This window comes from Pan troglodytes, chromosome 6 (assembly GCF_028858775.2).
Source record: "Pan troglodytes isolate AG18354 chromosome 6, NHGRI_mPanTro3-v2.0_pri, whole genome shotgun sequence".
Taxonomy (NCBI): Eukaryota; Metazoa; Chordata; class Mammalia; order Primates; family Hominidae; genus Pan; species Pan troglodytes.
In genome coordinates this window covers 12,473,127-12,493,099 of record NC_072404.2, presented here as the reverse complement: position 1 = coordinate 12,493,099, position 19,973 = coordinate 12,473,127, and the positions used below count along the sequence as shown (strand labels likewise).

Genomic DNA, 19,973 nt, shown 5'->3' with positions numbered 1-19,973 from the left:
CATGTTCTCATGGCGAACAACTTCTGGTGAAGTTCTGATCAAATCACAGCATGAGCGACTCTAGATTTATATACTAGGTGCCTTCCTGGAAACGTCAGTGTCAGTGAAAACCGTGCCAGTGACACACCCGTAGTTTTTACCCGCACGGTTGTTGGCACTCACCTGTGGGGGTGCTGTTCGTGCTGGTGGGGCTCCCATCACTGTGGCAACCCCAGAATGGCCCCCGGCGGGTGGGAGTGCCCTCACTGAGGCCCTCTGTTAGGAGGGCGTAGATATTAAACCGGAATGGGGCGAACCCTGTGGGCAGGGAACACTCATTCCCAACCTAAGGATAGGCCAGCTTGGACACTCGCTCCCTCGGCCCTAGGCCAGGTAGCGTGAGGGTGAGGTAGGTGGCTGTGCAGACAAGCCCAGGCCACAGCAGCTTTCATTATTAACCCTGAGGATATATCGAAGGCTCTGCGGGAATCAAAGGACAAAGTTAATTTACTACAGAACGTTTTGCTAAAGCCTCTGATTCCTCATAATTTGTCAGTAATTGGAGGAGCTGCTGGCTGTGTTTGGAGGTGGCCGCTCTACCTTTGAGGGTCCAAGAGAAATCAGAGAAAGGGAGTCGAGAGGAAAGGAGGAGGCCCTGTCATCACTGGACTTTTTTTCTTTAGTCTTAGTTATTAGGAAGAACTAGAGGAATTGCGGCCAGGCGCGGTGGCTCACGCCTGTAATCCCAGCACTTTGGGAGGCTGAGGCGGGCGGATCACCTGAGGTCAGGAGTTCGAGACCAGCTTGGCCAAGGTATAGTGAAACCCCATCTCTACTAAAAACACAAATATCAGCTGGGCATGGTGGTGGGCACCTGTAATCCCAGCTACCCGGGAAGCTGGGTCAGGAGAATCGCTTGCACCCAGGAGATGGAGGTTGCAGGGAGCTGAGATCACACCACTGCCCTCCAGCCTGGGCAACAGAGTGGGACTCTGTCCCTCAAAAAAACAAAACAAAATGAAACAAAACAAAACAAAAAAAAATAGAGGAATTGGAAGAACTAGAGGGATATCCAGAAACAGGAAGAGCCTAGAACTCTAGGATTATTGTTTTGAAAAATAGGCTAGGAGCTGGGCTTGATGATATAACATTTTATTTTTATTTAATAAGGGAAAGAGAAAATTGGGAGTTTGCAGAGATAGTAGTACTAGCCTAATATTGGGCTTCGGCGAGATGTATTTAAAGAGACGAAATAGCTGCTGAATGACGAGTTAATGGGTGCAGCACACCAGCATGGCACCCGTATACATATGTAACTAACCTGCACATTGTGCACATGTAGCCTGAAACTTAAAGTATAATAGTAATAAAATAAAATAAAAAGAGACGAAATAGCAAATGAACGTTTTGAAGTATTTGTCCTTGTAATGCAATGACATGAGCCTGTCAAGCCCACGCTAACTGGCGTGTTTGTTTGTTTGGGGGCTGCAGTGCACCTGGAGCAGAGAGGGGCCCTCCCGAGGACCGCGACGCCGAGCCTCAGCCTGGCAGCCCCGCCGCCGAATCCCTGGAGGAGCTAGATGCGGCCGCCGGCCTCAGCAGCACCAAGAAGGCTCCGCCGCCCCCCGATCCCGGCACCCCCGCTACCAAAGAAGGCGCCTGGGAGGCCATGGCCGTCGCCCCCGAGGAGCCTCCGCCCAGCGCCGGCCAGGACATCGTGGGGGACACAGCACCCCCTGACCTGTGTGATCCCGAGAGCTTAACAGGCGACGCGAGCCCGTTGTCCCAGGATGCAAAGGGGATGATCGCGGAGGGCCCGCGGGACTCGGCGTTGGCGGAAGCCCCGGAGGGGTTGAGTGCGGCTCCGCCTGCGCGGTCGGAGGAGCCCTGCGAGCAGCCACTCCTTGTTCACCCCAGCGGGGACCACGCCCGGGACGCTCAGGACCGATCCCAGAGCTTGGGCGCACCGGAGGCCGCAGAGGGGCCGCCAGCTCCTGTGCTGGACATGGCCCCGGCCGGTCACCCGGAAGGGGATGCTGAGCCTAGTCCCGGCGAGAGGGTCGAGGACGCCACGGCGCCGAAAGCCCCAGGCCCTTCCCCAGCGAAGGAGAAAATCGGCAGCCTCAGAAAGGTGGACCGAGGCCACTACCGCAGCCGGAGAGAGCGCTCGTCCAGCGGGGAGCCCGCCAGAGAGAGCAGGAGCAAGACTGAGGGCCACCGTCACCGGCGGCGCCGCACCTGCCCCCGGGAGCGCGACCGCCAGGACCGCCACGCCCCGGAGCACCACCCCGGCCACGGCGACAGGCTCAGCCCTGGCGAGCGCCGCTCTCTGGGCAGGTACAGTCACCACCACTCCCGACACCGGAGCGGGGCGGAGCCGGACTGGGTCAGACACCACTACACCGAGGGCGAGCATGGCTGGGGCCGGGAGAAGTTCTACCCCGACAGGCCGCGCTGGGACAGGTGCCGGTACTACCATGACAGGTACACCCCGTACGCTGCCCGGGACTGGAAGCCCTTCCACGGTGGCCGCGAGCACGAGCGGGCCGGGCTGCACGAGCGGCCGCACAAGGACCACAACCGGGGCCGTAGGGGCTGCGAGCCGGCCCGGGAGAGGGAGCGGCACCGCCCCAGCAGCCCCCGCGCAGGCGCGCCCCACGCCCTCGCCCCGCACCCCGACCGCTTCTCCCACGACAGAACTGCACTTGTAGCCGGAGACAACTGTAACCTCTCTGATCGGTTTCACGAACACGAAAATGGAAAGTCCCGGAAACGGAGACACGACAGTGTGGAGAACAGTGACAGTCATGTTGAAAAGAAAGCCCGGAGGAGCGAACAGAAGGATCCTCTAGAAGAGCCTAAAGCGAAGAAGCACAAAAAATCAAAGAAGAAAAAGAAATCCAAAGACAAACACCGAGACCGCGACTCCAGGTGAGCCTGGGGCCTTGTGCTCCCCGAGGCGCTGGCGCTGCTGTCAGCAATGGGGCCTGTCCCTTCTCTCCCGACTCAGGAACAAGTGACCAGCCAGGCCACAGTTGTATCCGCCTGATTTGTGTCTTTCATTTCTGTGGGTTTTGAGATTTCACTATTTTTACAGATTTGTAAAAATTTGCCCTGCTTTGAAGCTGTATCTTTATTCTTCATGGTGTCGTTAAATGCCTAACAACCTTCTTTTTCAAAATGATAGTGCCATTTTTGGTGAATGCTTTATAACTCTTCCAGGAGTAAGCATGCAGTGTTCCATCAATGAACAATTGGGAGTCTTTGACCTTAGAATTGGTGTTAATATTCTTACTTGTCAGATGTAGTTATGTTTTCGTATCTGTTATATTTTCCTGAAATTCAGTGGCTGTGAGGTAGGCAGACAACAGGAGGCACACTTTTCCTGTGCCTGCCCGCCTGCCCAGCATAGGCATCTGAGACACCTTTGTTTCCTCGGCCTTTGTTTTTGTCTCCATTTTTCAACTTGAAATCCAATTGGGAAATTTGCTTCTGTATTTTTTAAGAGACAGGGTGTTGCTCTGTCACCCAGGCTGGAGTGCAGTGATGCCATCATAACTCACTGCAGCCTTGACCTCCTGGGCTCAAATGATATTTCTGCTTCAGCCCTCAGCCTCTGGAGTAGCCGGGACTACAGGCGTGTGCTACCATCCTCAGCTAATTTTTTATTTTTGTAAAGACAGGATCTCACTATGCTGCGCACGCTGTTCTCAAACCCCTAGACTCAAGCGATCCCAAAGCACTGGGATCACAGGCATGAGCCACCTCACCTGGCCTGTTTTTGTATTTTTAAAAAGCTAAATTGGTTGGTGATTGTCTTGAAAATGACTTATCCATGATGAGATGGATGAGCAGGAACAGAATTAGTAATTTTAGTTGACATCTCTTGAAATTGAAACCCTGGGAAAGATTACCAAAAGCCATATGGAAAATAGGCAGTGGTTATTTGAGGGAAAAATAATATTGCTGCCAGGTGTCTCAGGCACATGGGAGGGAAGGAGGCTTAGTATTTCCTTTCCCTTCAAGTAACTACTGGTTTCGGGAAAAGTTAGCAGAATCCTCCCTGCGGTGTTTGTCCAACAGCCTTAGTTCCTGAGAAAGCTGAAGCAGAGATGGGACTGTTCAGGATGGAGCTAAAGTTGGTGAATTTATGGCCCTGGACTGAAACAGTCATTACAGTGAAGGCAAACTTGTTAAATTTTTGAGACAGGGTCTTGCTCTGTTGCCCAGGCTGGAGTGTGGTGTTGCAGTCGTAGCTCACTGCAGCCTCAACCTCCTGGGCTCGAGTGATCCTCCTGCTTCAGCCTCCCGAGTAGCTGGGACTACAGGTGTGCGCCTCCATACCTGGCCTACGTGGCTAATTAGATAAGAATTGTGCGTGTTTGCACAGTGAATGTGTTCTCAGTGAATGGGTGGAAAGGCCAAGCTCCAGGGTCTGCTGCTGGCGGTTTTGTGTTTCAGGGGTTTGAATTCTGGCTTTTCCTTCTGCAGGCATCAGCAGGACTCAGAACTCTCAGCAGCGTGCTCTGACGCTGACCTCCACAGACACAAAAAAAAGAAGAAGAAAAAGAAGAGACATTCAAGAAAATCAGAGGACTTTGTTAAAGATTCAGAACTGCACTTACCCAGGGTCGCCAGCTTGGAGACTGTCGCCCAGTTCCGGAGAGCCCAGGGTGGCTTTCCTCTCTCTGGTGGCCCGCCTCTGGAAGGCGTCGGACCTTTCCGTGAGAAAACGAAACACTTACGGATGGAAAGCAGGGATGACAGGTGTCGTCTCTTTGAGTATGGCCAGGGTAAGAGGAGATACTTGGAATTAGGAAGATAGAAACTATTTCTTAATACATTTTCTTTGCAAAGGTGATTAACATGTAGAAAGAAAACCTCAGGTGGCATCAAAGGGCACAGTTACTCAGAGCACCCCTGCCCGGTCCGGCCTCAGTGCTCATCCCTGCAGTGTGGTTCCGTTGCACAGTTTGGCTCCTTAGCACCAAGCCCTTAGCGTTTATTGAAGGCCTAAGTGACACAGGACTGAGGGCAGCACTACCTGTGTCACCAAAGCCCTGGAACGTACAGCTCTGGGCATCTGACTTTGCCTTGCAAAGGACCAGAACTCTTGGTTTGGTTTGGTTTTATTTTATTTTATTTATTTTATTTTTTGAGACAGCGTCTTGCTCTATTGCCCAGGCTGGAGTGCAGTGGCGGCGATCTCAGCTCACTGCAACCTCTGCCTCCCAGGTTCATGCTGTTCTCCTGCCTCAGCCTCCTGAGTAGCCGGGACTACAGGCGCCCGCCACCACGCCCGGCTAAATTTTGTGTTTTTAGTAGAGACGGTGTTTCACCGTGTTAGCCAGGATGGTCTCGAGAACTCTTGGTTTTAAAGCATTTTTGATAGAAATACTTTTGCAGCATATACGTTACTCTCCCGAATCCTTAAACCTGTAGCATTCTGAGTGTACCCTGATGCTCGGTACTGATTTGCTCGCTTGGGTCATTAGAAGCGTGGGCACCAGCCTCTGCTTGAGTGACACTGCAGAGGCCTCCATGTGGCAGAGCGCTGGCTGCCCCTGCCAGGTGTCCTGGATTCTCTTCTGCCCTGTGGGGCTGTGTCTCCGTCCTGTGGCCACACGCTGTGCTCTTACTGCACTTGAGGCAGCCCCCCACTTCCTCTTCCGTTGGTGTCCGGTGACCGCTCACCCTCGAGAGGAGCTGTGAGCCTGTTAGAAGCGGATGTCACTCGAGTCAGTGGACCTAGAGCGGAGGCTGGCAAACTGCAGCCCTGGGGCCAGTTTCGGCCAGTCACCAGACTTTGTATGAACTTGGAGTTAAGAATGGTTTTAACCTTTTTAAGTGGTTGGAAATAATCCCAAAGAAGAACAATGCGTTTCACATGAAAATGATGTGAAATTCAGACCTCAGTGTCTGTGGCTTGATTGGGGCGCAGCCAGGTGCGTTCGCACGCTGTCTGGCGGCTTCGCTGTCACTGCCTGGCAGAGGTGAGTGGCTGCGGCAGGGCAGGGACCGTGTGGCTCGCAAAGCGGAAAATGTTTATTATTGCCCCTTGACAGAAAGGGTTTGTCACCCCTGCCTGGACGCCCATTGTTTGTGTTCACGTGTGAAGCGCATCCCCTCCTCCCAGGGGCTTTTGACGAATCTTCAGGGCTGCCCTGAGGCCTTTTGCTTCTCGGCTGAGTTGTGGGTTAGGTGGAGCTGTGTGTTCTGGGGAAGGCCTGTCCCTCCCAGCAGCCCAGAGCCAGCATGCATTGTTGATTGAGGGGTAAACGGTCCTTAGAGTGTGTGAAAGAGAGCTGGGGGTTGCGGGGTGAGCCCCATGGGGGACATTTGCCCGTGGAGTGCTGGGGAAACAGCCGGAGATGAGGACAGGCACCAGCACTGCCGGTGAGGATGGGGAGCCTGCGGGCCTTGTAGACGTTCTGGACATTTCAGAATTGGTTTTGCGTTCCCATTTCAGCGAATCGGGGAAGGAGATTCGTGAGGGCTGCTTGGTACCCGAGGATCCGAGGATGCAGTGGATGGGCTCATTCTGAGTGTGGTGCGGGCTCCCAGGATCGTGGGCTTCCAGCTGGGGCTACTGGGAGACAGTGATGGCCCCCGAGGCAGCTGGTCCAGCAGGAGGGAGGTTGAACGTGATCTTGTTTGCCTCGTGTCTCGGGTGCTGTGGTCAGGCGTGTCTGTGTGGTGGCCCTGTGTTTCCGTCCCCGTCCCACTGCACCGATGACAGGGTTTGCAGCTGGCACTTCTGCTGCAAGCAGACTGAGGAGCCTTTCTTGTTCTTCCGAGAAGGCCGCTGCCCGGCCCCGCCTCACCCAGCGTCCTGTGGTCCTGCAGGTCCCCCTCTACCCTGGACTTCGGCCCCTTGTCTTTCTCTTTCAAACTCCTCCTCCGGCTCTGTTCCGCCCAGTTCAGTTCTTGGGCCTGAGATCTGTTCTAACTAACATCAGGCTGCGTGTGGGTTGGATGGAGCCCTCAGTCATCACGTAAACCCTTTGACATCAGTAAAACCCTGGGAGCAGCCGCTGAGCGCTGGGACATGCCTGCTCACCTCACTGGGGAGTGGCCTCAGGCGCTCACAGGGAACCACAGTGACTCTGACCATAGCCACTTAACGCACACACACAGCAGAGGCACTGGCGATTTTGCAACCATCATTAAAATCTCTTTCCTGACCTTTGCTTTCTAGGTGATTGAAAACTCAGCCTCAAAACAAAAAACTCACTAGTTATGGTAAGCTGTCTTCCTGTCTGTTTCCTCGTTGTTTGTGGTGGCGCTGAGGGGACGCAGGCAGAGGAGTTGTAATTCTGCGGCTCTGCCTGGGGGCTGGGCTCATAGGAGTTGGCAGCGCCACGGAGAGGCCCCGGCAGGTTCCCAGCCAGCCCAGACCCAGGCCACGCGCTTGGGGACAGACCTAGACCCTCCACCTCATCACGTTTGCATTACTGGCTGGGGAAGACCCTCATCCCTCACGCAGGCAGAGTCGCCCTGTTCCCTTGTGCCTCACTTGGGAAAAGCCAACCCGGCTCACAGCGGCAGAGCCCACGGGCCTTTGATAAACATCTGGGAAGGGAGAGGCCCAGTCCCCAGCACAGGCACCTCACTCAGGAGAGCGGAGCCTTGTTCCCTCGTCCATCCCGTCCCCTGTGCTGCTGTCTGCGCCCCGAGGTGGCACTGAGCTGGAGCCAGCACCCCCCCAGCAGCCACCATACAAAACCATAGGAAGGTGGCCCAGGGCCGGGCAGCAGATCAGGACCTCGGAGCTGTGGGGCTTTGTTGGATCACTTCACACAGCGGTCCTGGGAGAGTCACTGGTTTTATACCTGACCCTTGTGGAGCTAGAGGGGACGGTGAACCATTTTTCCCTTGAAAGGAAACTTTGTCCAAATGTGTCTGTCACATGTAGTCAGCAAGAGGAATTTAAAATGAATTGCCAAGTGAAGAGTCTGTGGATTAATTGGCCGTTAATTAACAGGCTTTATCAATGTGTCCTCAAGGGAGAGGCCCAACCCTAATTAAGGAGCTAAACTTCCTGAGTGAGGGGCTGTGAGGATGGAGGTGGAGGAGGCATCTGGGGCGGGTGGTGGCTGGGCCCAGCAGATGGCGCCTCCCTGGCTGAGCTGCCCGCACCGCCAGTTCCCTCATTTCCACTCAGGAAGGCAGAGTGATCTCCTCAAGGAAGAGCTTCCCCAGCCTTCGGGAGCAGCTGGCAGGGCGTCCGGGAATAAGCCCTACATGCCGCCGCCCGCCTCCAGCTCACTAACCCTGCGCCTCTTGTCTTTCAGATTGAACGCGTTCAACAGAAGCCATCCCCAGCCCAGCTTAAATTATAAAGATAGACAATAACTCTGTTCCAATCTGCGTGGTGCTTCTTTAGTAAATACTGTACAGATTTTACCATGGAGAACTTTTTTTTTAGTTTTTACCTTTTCTTAATTACCCTTATTCCGAATGGACGAACACTTTCTACCACTGCTGACCATTGTAAAATACCGTGTATATAAATCCCATTGAAATAATGCCCTGGAATAGAACATCTCAAATGCTGCTTAATTACAGACTCAGGTCGATTACTTGTATTTCATGTAATGTTCCTCCAAGTTAGACATCTGGTGCAAGACCAACCGGGAGACCATGGAATTGTCAAAAGTACAAACTGACAGTGTGTATATTTAATTTAAAGACTTATTTAAAAACTCACAAGCTCTCACCTAGACTTTGGAGAGCAGTCTGTTTTCTGTAATGTCTGATACTAGAAACTAATTTGCTTATTTTAGTTGTATTCAAGATTTGAAGATGTATTTTATAGACAAGTTCTGTTTTTGAACTTTGTGGAACTGTTCCAATCAATTTCCCAGTTATGATGAGTATTTACATTATGAATGTATAACCCAGACATGATTTGTAAAGCCGACAGTATGTTTCTATTACACAACACTTTTTGATACAGCGTCTCTTGTCTTCACTGATACTGGAGTCTCCGTTGTCTGCTTGGTCCCTTCGAGTTTCTAGTTACAGACACAATCATACTGTGATTTTATTTTTAATATGGATATGCTATCAAACTGTGATACACTTATAATTCACTGGTCCTGCATCAGGAGATGGAGTGGGGAAAACTGTATTTAATACAGTTTGTATCTGAATAATCTGTATGGTTTATACAGTTTGTGTTGTTCAGAGATGTTTAAAGTTTGATCTTTGTTTTTTTAAAGATTAAAAAAGCACTTGCCCCACTGTAAATATACAGCATGTAAAATTTCTATAGTATATAAATGGCAGCAAATCACACACTTGGCGTCTTTTTACTGTTGTTTTCCCCATTTGCTTCCAGACTCCTTCCTGTCATCATCTGAATTCACTTTCTTAAAACCTTCAAGTAAGTGCTCCTGCCGAAGTCAGCACCTTCGGCCAGGCCATCCCACCTCGGACGGGCAAAGGAAAATTGGAGGGGTGTTTGCTGGACCCAACAATATCTGTTTTAAAGAACCAAGTCTTAGGCTTGTTTTAACAATACATGTGATTTTTATTTAGTGAACACAGTATCTGCAAGAGCTCTGACAGCCATCCACCCTCCAATCTTACTTCACTTTACAACCAAGTATCAATAGAGGCTGTTTCTTCATGCGAGCTGTGGGAGTATATACATTGAATAACAGACACTCCAGAAATCAACAGATGTACATTATTTACATATTACTATATTTACCGCAAATAGAAATATTTTCTAAGAAAAAAAGTCAATTTGTGGTTTCTGGTCTACCACAGACCTAACTTCTCAGCAAAGCATATCTATGTAGATATCTGCGTTTGTAACTTTAAAAATAGGCATTGCTTTCTATGAAGCACTAAGTGCTGCTCCATCTATAAATAGCTCCTATTTTCAGTTTGGTACCACATTAAACTGCCCCAAAATGTTCTGTGACCCCAAAGACAAAAAGTTGCTGCTTATCTGGGTCCAGGGTCAGTACAATTAAACTCAAATATGAACCAGGGCGCCCAGCAAGACAGGCTGGAAGGGCTGTGGCAGTCGCCGCCGCCTCCCCGCGGGGCTCCCCTCACTGCCTCCTGGCCTCTGTCTCTGGAAGAAAGTATCTTTGGCCAGAGTTGGGACTAACAGTTCAAGCCCTGCGCTCAGATGTCAGGGCGGGGAGGAGGAGGATTGTGATTGTGACGGGGCCTGCCCAGGGTGAGAGACAAAAACAGATGTGTCCTTTTTCAGGGCCGTCCTGGTGGCGGCTGGCCCTGCACAGTCACTGACCCAGAGTTTTCTGGACCAGGCCTGCCTCAAGGATCAGCAGGCATGATGGTTGCACAGCCTTCATGCTAATACTGTCCTAACACAGCCTGGAGCTAGGCGATTTCCTTTGACCACAAAGTACCTGGAGTCTAACTCAGCACCACAGCCTCTGCATGGCTCCTGGGTGCCCACCACCTGGCGAAGCTCATTCACAGATGACAGCAAAGGGGGAGCTTGATCATCTGGCGACTCCTTCCTGCTGCTTCTCCCAACACCCAAAACAGAAAGCTCTGCATCCCCAGGTCACACCTGGGTTGGTCAGAAGAAGGAAACAGCTTGTCCGAGCACAACATGCTGACAGAGCTGGCTGTGGCCAGTCCTGGGTGCCGGGCCAGCCTGAGGGGTGGGCACCGCCGGAGCCGGCCGTCAGTGTGTGGTCTGGGTGGGGGTCCAGGCAGCATTTATTTTCATGGAAGACTGGAGGCCAGAGTTGCATATCTACCAGTCAGGCATTTCAAGAACGCTGACTTGCCTTTCTCAGAACGAAAACTTCCAATTTGAGGTATCAGTAACAAAGCCTAAGAACTTGGGAATGAAAGTCTGATGCAGGACAGGGGTTTCTGGCCTCGGACCCCTCTGCAGTCTAGTGTGACTTAAAGCTACATCAAGGTCAGCCGCAGGGAGGCGAAGGGCCCGCAGCCGCTCGGCCTCCACTTCAAGGCAACTCAAAGAACAGTCTCCGCTGCTGAGAAGAAAACCTAGGTGCACAAAGTCTGAGGTTTTGTCTCTGGACTGGGCATTTTGCACAGGAGTACAGATGCCCTCCAGAGGGTGCAGATTCAAGGTGTGTGTGCCTATGCAGGTGGGGCAGGAAGAGGAAGTCCATAGAGGAAAAGCCAGCCACCAACCCAACAGCCCACTGTGTAACAGGGTCCTGGGGACGCAAATCTCCCGACAGAGAACAGCGTCTGCCACCGGCCCAGGTCGGCCCAAGCACACAATGCCCCCGGTCCAGCCCTGAGCCCTCTCTGTAGGTGGGGCCCAGATCCATCCTTCCTTGAGCGGAGCACTGGGCACCTCCTATCCTTACATCCACAGCAACCTGACAACCTCCCAGGCGGGCGTGGAGTTTGACCAGTTCCACCACCGGCGTCTATCTGGGTTCTCTACGTGCCGGGCCTCTGCACCCCAGGGCCTGTTCTTCCCTCCTCGTAGGGAGGACACCTCTCTCAGGACACGGCGCACTACATGGGGTGAGACTGTTTTTAGTTAATTCTGTGTCTATTCATTAAGAAATCTGGTCAAATTAGAAGGTCTGTAAAATAAGCGTTCATTTTGCCACAGGTTTTAAATAGCGGTGAATATGGTCAAAAGCCGGTCTAACCTGCTGACCTGTATGAAACGCTGCCATATGTGTGCGTCTAAACAAAACATCAGCAGTTTCACGTGGCTCAGCGTATGGACCATCTGTGTCCAGGGAAAAGGCTGTTTCCTAGGAGTTAGCAGTTACAGGCTAAACACCCCCAAACCATTAACTGTTATAATTTTAATGATTTGCTTAAAGTATTTGTGGGGCCAAAAAGCCTGGTTGAAGGGAGGCATCATGGGAGTCACCCTGGAGCCCCCAAGTGCCATGGCCGTCCCTCCCCCAGCCCGTCCCGAGCCCACCTGCTGCCCCCGGGGCTTGTCTGACAGCCTGACAGGGCAGGGCTGCAAGCTGCCCCCGTGCCGGTGCCCCCAGCCCTCCCCTTGGGTGCTGCGTCTAGATGGATATTTTTTCAGTGCACAGTATATACTTGTGTCCAGGAGTTAACTTTATAGCTGCCATTCTAAAAATACTACTGTTAGAAAGTATCTTTTGTTATAATTTCAGAATATAAAAAGGCATATAAAAGCTATAATCCTATATATCTGAGAAAAATTCTGAATAAAAAACTGGTAGCTTTTCCTTTCCTGTTTTGCTATAAAACAGTGGCTTTTCTAGAACGGTTAACACTGCCCCAAGTGAATGCGTTTGGCATGGTACGAATGAGGCTCCCGTGTGTGGAATCCGTCCCGTGTCTGCTGTGGAGACAGCGGAAGCTGCTGTCCTGGCTTCTCCCCCTAGGGGCGCCGGGATGGTCGCAGGAAGGAAATGCTTCTGGACATGCGCAGCCGACCATGACCCCAGCCACGGCAGGAGGCCTCGAGGATCAGTCAGGGCCACGGTACGCTCTGAAGCAGCAGCTTGCACTGCAGGGCGACCACCTCCCAGGACCCCAGCCACGGCACGAGGCCTTGGGGATGCCACCTGGGCCACGGTATGCTCTGGAGAAGCAGCTTGCACCGCAGGGTGACTGCCTCCCTGCCACGCCTTCCGCGGAGGGGCCGCCCGCGGTGTCTTTCTGCTGGGGTTGGGTCTTTTACCTGGGTCTTTTAGCCAGGAAAGCTATTTTTTATTGGCAATCCTTCGTTTCCTCGTTGCCAACATGTCATAGAAGGGATCTCTGCTGATACTGGCTCTGGGGAAAAAAGGAAAACACACAGGTTAGGTCGTGGGTGACACACAGACCTCCCCTTTCCCACCAGCCCCAGAGGCCCCTCAGACAGGACCACAGGCTCAGATCTGAACGTCGGCTTTGGCAGCCCGGCCCTCTGGGGTTTCTGGAGACAGAAGGTCCACCCTTGCACACGGAAGCATCCATGTTCCAGACCATCCCCCGCCCTCCAACCGGCACGAGAAGACGGGCCTGGCCCCGCCCCCGAGGCCCCACTCACTTGATGGATTTCATCCACTCCTCCTTCTCCTCCGGGCTGGGGGCTGAGATCCGGTACACCACATGGTTCCCCTCTACCACGCGGCCGTCGGCCTCCGTCTTACAGGCCTTGATGACCTGCCCTTTGTGGCTGGGATTGTAGAGCTCAAAACAGTTCTGGTGGAGAAAGAGAGAGGGGAGGCCGTCAGGGGGGCTTGGGGCAGGTTCCCTGCAGGCAGTGAGGATGGCTCCCAGGTGGCTGGCAGGAGAGAAGGTTCAGGAAGAAGAGCTTACGGGTTTCCGGGGGTCCTCCACCTCCCTGATGCTGAGGTTTTCCAACGGGATGATTCCCCTGGGCTCCTTATCCTACAAGAGAAAAGTACACGGCGGGGCTCACTGTGGGTCACCAGCCTGAGGGTCCCTTGGCCCCAGGGCAGCTCCGGGACTGCTGGGAGGCGGCAAGGAGGCCTGGCCCTTACTTACTGTTGTGTATTCAAAGTAATAGAGGCAGTTATCGGTCAAGATGAACCACCGGCGCTTCCAGGTCTTCACACGCCCTCCTAGAAGCAGAAGGGCCCCGTGAGTCTGCGCTCCGTGCACAGGGAGCCTGCGGGTCCAAGAGGGGGCCCTGGACCTGCACAGACCACTGCGTTTTCAGAAAGGCCACCAGGCGCCGGGCTTGGGTTCAGGTGTCCTTCAGCGTTCCCACCGCAGGGCCCCACATGCACCCACCCCGCCCACACCGGCGCCCCCTCCATGGCACTGACGGGCCCCTTGATGACACGACCGCGCTACAATTCGCTTCCTGGGAGAGTTAGTGGGATGGATGGCGTCATTTTCCCACATGAGATGGCAGTGTGATGAAGTCAGGACTGCGCGCCTGGCTCTGTCCAGCACCTGACCCCACCATGTCAGGTGGTTATCGCATTATAGAGGCCCTTGGGCAGCCCTGGGATCCATCAAAATCAATCACCCCTGGGCCCAAGGAATCGTGAGACTGAATTAATTTTGTAACAAGATCTGGAGCACACGTGCACACACACGTACCCCCATCTGTACCTGCCCTCCTCTCCCTAAGGGAAGGAAATCTCTGATTCTTAAACACTGAGCAGAGACAAACTGACTTCAGCTGCTATAGCCTTGCCGGTGTTTGTTTTTTAAATAATTCAAAGAAATACACGCTGGTGGCAATGAACTCAAGTGCTCCCTGGGGTACTAGGCCCTCTCTGCCCCATGCCCCTCCAGCGCTGCGGAGCTCACCTGGCTTTCTCTGTGACAGGCCGGCAGGGGAGTAGCCCTCCCTCCCTAAGAGGGGGCCAGCACGGGCGCTGAGGCCTGGAGGCAAGACTGTGTGCGAAGGGCTCTGCGGATGGATCACCAGGACACAGGGGGCTTTCCCTGTTGGGGCCTGGTTTGCAGAGACCCTGGGTGAGGAGGAACCAGCTGCAGGTGGGAGGAAGCCTGGCTCAGCGGAACTGGAGGCCGGAAGGGGGTCTCTGCAGTCCCTCTGGGACCCTCTGGCCCCTGCCTCACTCAGTGCTGCCGTCCTCCTTTGATGCCTAAGGCAGCCTGCAATGCGGTTGCCACCGCCAGCCTGGAACAGGAGCCCAGCCTCCAGCTGTTCCTCCTCTCCCCACAGGCCCCAGTCTCATCAGTGTCCCACCAGCCTACCTGTTAAAGGGTCCGTCTAGACCCTGGTCTGGGCAAATCTGCCCCCAAGCTCTCTGCTGCATCTCCCCAGCCCTCAGACCCTGCCCCCAACATCTCTCCTGAGCCCTGGCGGGGCTTCCACTCCCCGAACCCCTGCAAGCTGCTCCGTCACTGGAACCCTCTGCCCCAACTGTAGCAGCGCCTCACTGGTCCCCTTTAAGACCCAGCCAGGCCCACAGCAAGGCCCAAAGTCCTTGTTGCCCTCGTGTCCCTGTCTCACCGCGGGCTCCATGCTCTGTGCAAGCCCTTGGCCTTCACCTTCCCCACCTCCACTGCAGCATACCAGGGAGGCCCAAGTCCACAGGGGAGGGCAGGAGACCCTGGGGGCAACCTGCCTTGTCCCACAGTCCTCCAGTGAGCAGTGAGAGGTGTTCTATGTCCCCGAGACCCTAGGGACAGGAGGACAGTGCTGATTCCTTCCAGGCACTTGCTCCAGCTTGAACTGCTGTGGCAGAATCAGCTGACAGCAACTCCACTACCCTGACATCCGTCACTGTCACGGTCGCCTTTGCTTCCCTCCAGAGCAGGCCCTGCTCCAGCTGCACTGGTGCCAGCTGCCATCCCCCAGACAGCGGCCAAAGACATCTTTTCAAAAACGTGGCAATCATGCCCCTCCCGGCTTGAAGCCCCCCAAAGGGTCCCACTGCACTCAGCTTTAAACCCAACTCCTTGGGCGGCAGCAGGGGCTGCCCTTCCTGGCTCCCCAGCTGTGGCCTTTCTCCCTGCCCTGTTATCTGAGTCTCCAGTTCTTGGGGAGCTCATCCAGGAGCCCCCAGGTTGTGTGTTTCTGTCCAGCGCCTGCTCTCTTCCTCCACGCTCCCAGCATGGTGGACAGCAAAGGACCTGTATGTTCCACTAGCCCACACACCTGGCCCCGCCTGGGAGGGGTCTGCCAGGTGGCCTCTCAGCTCCACCTTGGGTCCCCCGCGCACACCTCCCACGGAGAGCCCCATCCCTGTCCAGTCCTCAGGGCCAGGGGGTCGTTGCAGACCAGGACTGCAGGCCCAGGGAAGGGGTGATAAGCTTGGTCTCAGAGCCGAGCAGGCTCTGCTCACACTTGTTTCTGGCCACACCACACAGCATTCTCGCCTGCAGACAAGAGCCTGGTTTCTGGAACCTGCAGATGGGAGCCACTTTCTCTCTGCAAGTTTCTGTCTTCACTGCCGTTAGCAGGCAGGCGCGTGCGCGCACACACAGGTCCACATGCACACACTTTCTGCATGGCAGCTCGGATTGGGCCACCTCCTAGGATTTTTTTTTTTTTTTTCTGGTGATTGATTCAAGACTCGAAGTCTTAAGTTACCAACAATCGTAAGCCACGCCTGTGTACACAGCAGGGCTCCTATGCTCTGGCAAAGCATCCAGGCCTTTTTAAGACCACCTGTTCTAAAAGCAAATCTACAATAAGAATGCAACCAAGCCAGGCCGCACTCCCCGCTGAGCACACGCCTGGAAGCACGTTCTAGATCCTGCATCCATCTCGTCTGCCTCCAGCCCGGGCCCTGGCTCGCCAGCCTTTAGTCTCGAACTTTGTTTCTGAGAACACAGCAGACATACAGGGTGCTGGGAGAGGACAAGGAAGCCAGCCCCTAGAGCAGCAGGCGCTCACCGGGCCGCCCACCACACTGAGGCCACGCCAGCTGGACCAGCCCCTCCAGGGCCCCTGCGCTTGGCACCCGGTGCCCAGCCAGCTCTTGGTTCCCGTGAGCACTGTGTGCACTCATTTCGTGGCCTGTTTATCTGCCCAACCAGAAAACAGGTTAGATAACACGAGCTCTGCTGTGCCTTCATTTCATTCACACACTTATGTCTCTAGAGCCGACCTTTCCCTGGTGGCAGGGGTCACATTGGCTGCCAGGCAGGCTGATGGCGTCACTGTCCCTCGAGGGGACACTGGTGGGCAATGCAGGAACCAGAAGGGAGGCATCTAATCAAACGAACATCCCACTTATCCCGGCCCCAGAGTGCCTGCCGGCATTTCCGGTTACATTCCCCCCCACCGGCCCTCACTCTAGAACACTCGCACAATGTGATTTGAATCGGGTCTCTCAGGCACCCGAGCCAAAGACCATGGTACTAGGTTTTCAGGCAAATATCTACAACTCCCCCAAACCTCGGTACAGCCAGAAAAAAGTCAAAGAGCAACGGCCAAGGTCGAAGACCCTAATGGGAATGGCAGACCTGTGGGACCTCCCACCCTTTCCACCAGCTGAGGAGGCCTGTGCCTGTCACACCGTGTCTCATCCTTCCTTGATAATTTTTATTTTTTTGAGACGAGGTCTCACTCTGTTGCCGACGTGGGAGAGCAGTGGCACAGTCATGGTTCATTGGAGCCTCAACCTCCCGGGCTCAGGCCATCCTCCTGCCTCAGCCTCCCTAGTAGCTGGGACTACACGCACACACCATCACGCCAGGCTAATTTTTTGTAAAGATGGGGTTTCACTATATTGCCCAGGTGGTCTGAAGCTCCTGGCCTAAGCAATCCTCCCACCTCAGCCTCCCAAAGCACTAGGATTACACACATGAGCCACTGCACCCGGCTGATAAAATTTTTAAAAAATCACCAGGATGCTCCACTCCAGGTCTCACGTGCTGCCCGCCTGCTCTCAGAAAGGCTTGCGTGAACCCAGCTACCGCATCTCACCCGCTTCACTGTGGGCATAAGGCAACCATCCCCGGCCCGCAGGCAAAACAACCCCTCAGCATTTCTAAAACTGCCCGTAAGTGCCCTAAATTGCTCCAAAAGCCTTTAGAGCACTCCCGAAATCTCTCCATGCGCTGCTGGGTTAGTATGGGGTGGAGGGTGAAGCCGCAGGGACAGGGCTGGCTGTCTGCTTCTCTACTGCTGCGGACCCCTAGAGACACGGGGTGGCGGGCAAGCTGGTTCCCACACAGCATCCCCATGTGCTCCAGGTCCCAGCCACTCTCAGCCCCGCCCCTGGGGGTGGGTGTAGCATTCACCACACCGCGCACGGCGCGGCCCCGGCAAGTCCACAGATGGATCGGATGAATGGCAGCCACACAGCGGAGCTCACACAGACCAACGTGGGGAGAGCGAGAGGAATGAGCCGCTGAGGGGGCGGGGAGCCACTGGGTACCTACCTCCTAAAGCAGGACAAGCAGGGACAGCCCGTCACAGAACAGAAAGGTGGGAGCCACAGGCAGAAGGAAAACAACAAGAAGGCACATTTAAACCACGCGTCAAAAATCACAGCCACACCAAACCGAGAGAGGCACACAGGCTCTGTGGAGGTAACGCGCTTGCTTCTCGTGCAGGAAGCTGCCCTGGCTGGATCTGGATGCTAACTCCGCAGATTTCTGGGACGGGCCGTGCAGCCTGGGCGTTACTCTCTGCCGCGGACATGGCTCTGAGGCCCCGGCTCAGAGAAGCAGCCGTGGCCGTGCAGCTACCGAGAGCCGGCTCTGGCTTAACCGCGTTTCTTTTTAACGGCTCTGCTTGCGGTGGGGGGCCTTCCTACGATGAGCCTGGGAGGAACCCGAGGGGCTGCTGCCATGGGCAGAGGGGTCACGCCCGGGTCCCGCTGGGCCGGCGGCTCACCCAGCTTCAGGAGCCAGCCCTCGCGGTCGGGGTTGAAGAAGGTGTGGGTCAGGTCGTTCCCGTCGTCCTCCGGGATCTTAAACGGCTCGTTCTTAATGCTCTCATACAAATTCTGCAAGGAGGGGAAAACAGCAGCCAGTTCAGAGACTCAGAGGAAACCGGCTGGCCCGGCAGAAAGCTCAGCGGGACCAGGGCGGCAAGGAGGCTTGGGAGGCGTGTCTAGAGTCGCGGGCGCTGCGGCCGCTCACAGCGAAGACATCCTGCAGACGGCAGCGGCCGCGGGCCGGGGAGCTCACCCTCAGCAGCTCCTCAGGGAGGTCCCCGCCCTCGTTGATGCCGCGGTTCATGGCGATGAACCGTTCTGCCGTGGGCTTGTCACGCACGTTGTGGTTGTGGAGGCTGGTGTTGAGCATGATGATGGCGAATGACAGCACGTAGCACGTGTCTGCAACGAGTCCGGGGTGCTGGGCTCAGCCAGAACCTCCAGTGGACAGTGGGACCCCGCGTGCTGGGGGCGCGCCTGCAAGAGGTGCCCGGCCCACAGGTCGTCCTCGCTCAGGGAAGGCAGGTCCCCAGGAACACACGCTGGGCTGTGCCCACAGGGGCCGCCCCCTCCAGAGCTGGAGGCTGTGCCTGGCAAGGGGCCAGGCTGTGGGCTCTGCACTGACCTGTGGACTGGAAGACCCCGGGGTTGCACAGGCAGTAGCGAGAAGCGAAAGCCTCCATCATGCGATCAATCTTCTGCGCCTCCCCGGGCAGCCTGAAGCTCCATAAGAACTGCCTGTGGAGACACCAAAGCCATGGGAAGCCGCATCAGAACCAACACCGCCTCACGGCCAAGGGCAGCTTCTGCCCAGCTCAGGAAGGACGTTTTCCTCCCGAGCCTGGGGTACAGCTCTGGCAGGGGCTTGGGGGCGCAGAGACAGAAAGGAGAAGACCCAGGACAGTCTCCTTCCGTTCCATAACTCGAGACACGCTTACTGATGGCTCATCTTTTTGTAACTACAACCTATTCAGCAGCGAGGCCGGTTGTCTCTGCCTAAAAAGTAAATATCCAGGATCCAGGCACTTCTCTGTCCCCATTGCCACCATCTCCTGCTGCTGCCAGGTGATCACCAGAGCCCTGCCTGTCCCGAGCTGCCACCAGCCGGTCCTCACAGCATCAACAAGACCATGTCCTCCTTTCAGAACTCCCACACATAAGGCAGAGCCATAGTCCACAGGACGGTATCCAAAGCCCCACCTACAACACTGGGCGCTGCGGTCAGAAGCTGCTGCTGCCTTGCTGGGCAGACACATGCCTGCCTCAGAGACCAGGCCCAGCAGACACTCCCACCCTCAGGCATCCCCTCTGGCTGAGGTCTCCCTGGCTGCCCTGCCTGTAATTGCAACCCCCAGCCCAACAACCCGCCCCGCCCCCGCTCACTGCTTCCCTTCCTTGCGTTCCTTGGCTGCGTGGCACCACCCCTGCTACCTGTCTGCCTTAGCCACTGTCTGGCCGCCCAGGAGTGAGCCCCGGAGGCAGGGGCTGCAGTCCCCATGGCCAGCTGCAGCCTCCCGCACCAGCTATTCAGCAATGTCTGATGCTGCCGTGGATTTAGCACAAGGATCAAGACCGAGTTAGACCTCGAGGCTCCAATTAAGTCTCTGGGCTTTTTAAAATACTGATCCCACCAGCCATCGGGGGAGGATGCAGCCTGGCCCTGCGGGGCTCCTCTTCCTCTGCACGTCCCTCACACAG

At 55.1% G+C, this 19,973-nt stretch overlaps 2 protein-coding genes across 16 annotated transcripts in view; one reads left to right on the top strand and one right to left on the bottom strand.

Moving 5' to 3' along the window:
• Positions 1-9,279, top strand: part of USP42 (ubiquitin specific peptidase 42) — a 54,656-nt gene extending 45,377 nt beyond the window's left edge. For 8 of the 11 annotated variants that reach the window (XR_681174.5, XR_010158333.1, XR_008536327.2 and 5 more), the window contains 4 exons: positions 1,471-2,910; positions 4,471-4,772; positions 6,449-7,221; positions 8,274-9,279. Coding sequence is in view for 3 of the 11 variants with exons in the window: in XM_009452604.5 (XP_009450879.2) it covers positions 1,471-2,910; positions 4,471-4,772; positions 6,449-6,582 (1,876 nt within the window). In the remaining 8 variants the exon portion in view is untranslated. Of the gene's footprint in view, positions 1-1,470; positions 2,911-4,470; positions 4,773-6,448 lie in introns of all 11 variants that reach the window. The other 3 variants (XM_016946015.3, XM_009452604.5, XM_009452607.5) reach the window with 3 other exon arrangements.
• Positions 9,280-9,493: 214 nt separating this feature from the next.
• The window catches only part of CYTH3 (cytohesin 3), a 111,538-nt gene continuing 101,058 nt past the window's right edge, over positions 9,494-19,973 (bottom strand). For all 5 annotated transcript variants that reach the window (XM_063813739.1, XM_016946020.3, XM_063813738.1 and 2 more), the window contains 7 exon segments: positions 18,901-19,013; positions 18,529-18,677; positions 18,233-18,344; positions 13,447-13,523; positions 13,258-13,329; positions 12,986-13,140; positions 9,494-12,729 (listed from right to left, as the gene is read on the bottom strand). In XM_063813739.1, coding sequence (XP_063669809.1) covers positions 12,657-12,729; positions 12,986-13,140; positions 13,258-13,329; positions 13,447-13,523; positions 18,233-18,344; positions 18,529-18,677; positions 18,901-19,013 — 751 coding nt within the window. In that variant the 3' untranslated portion in view covers positions 9,494-12,656.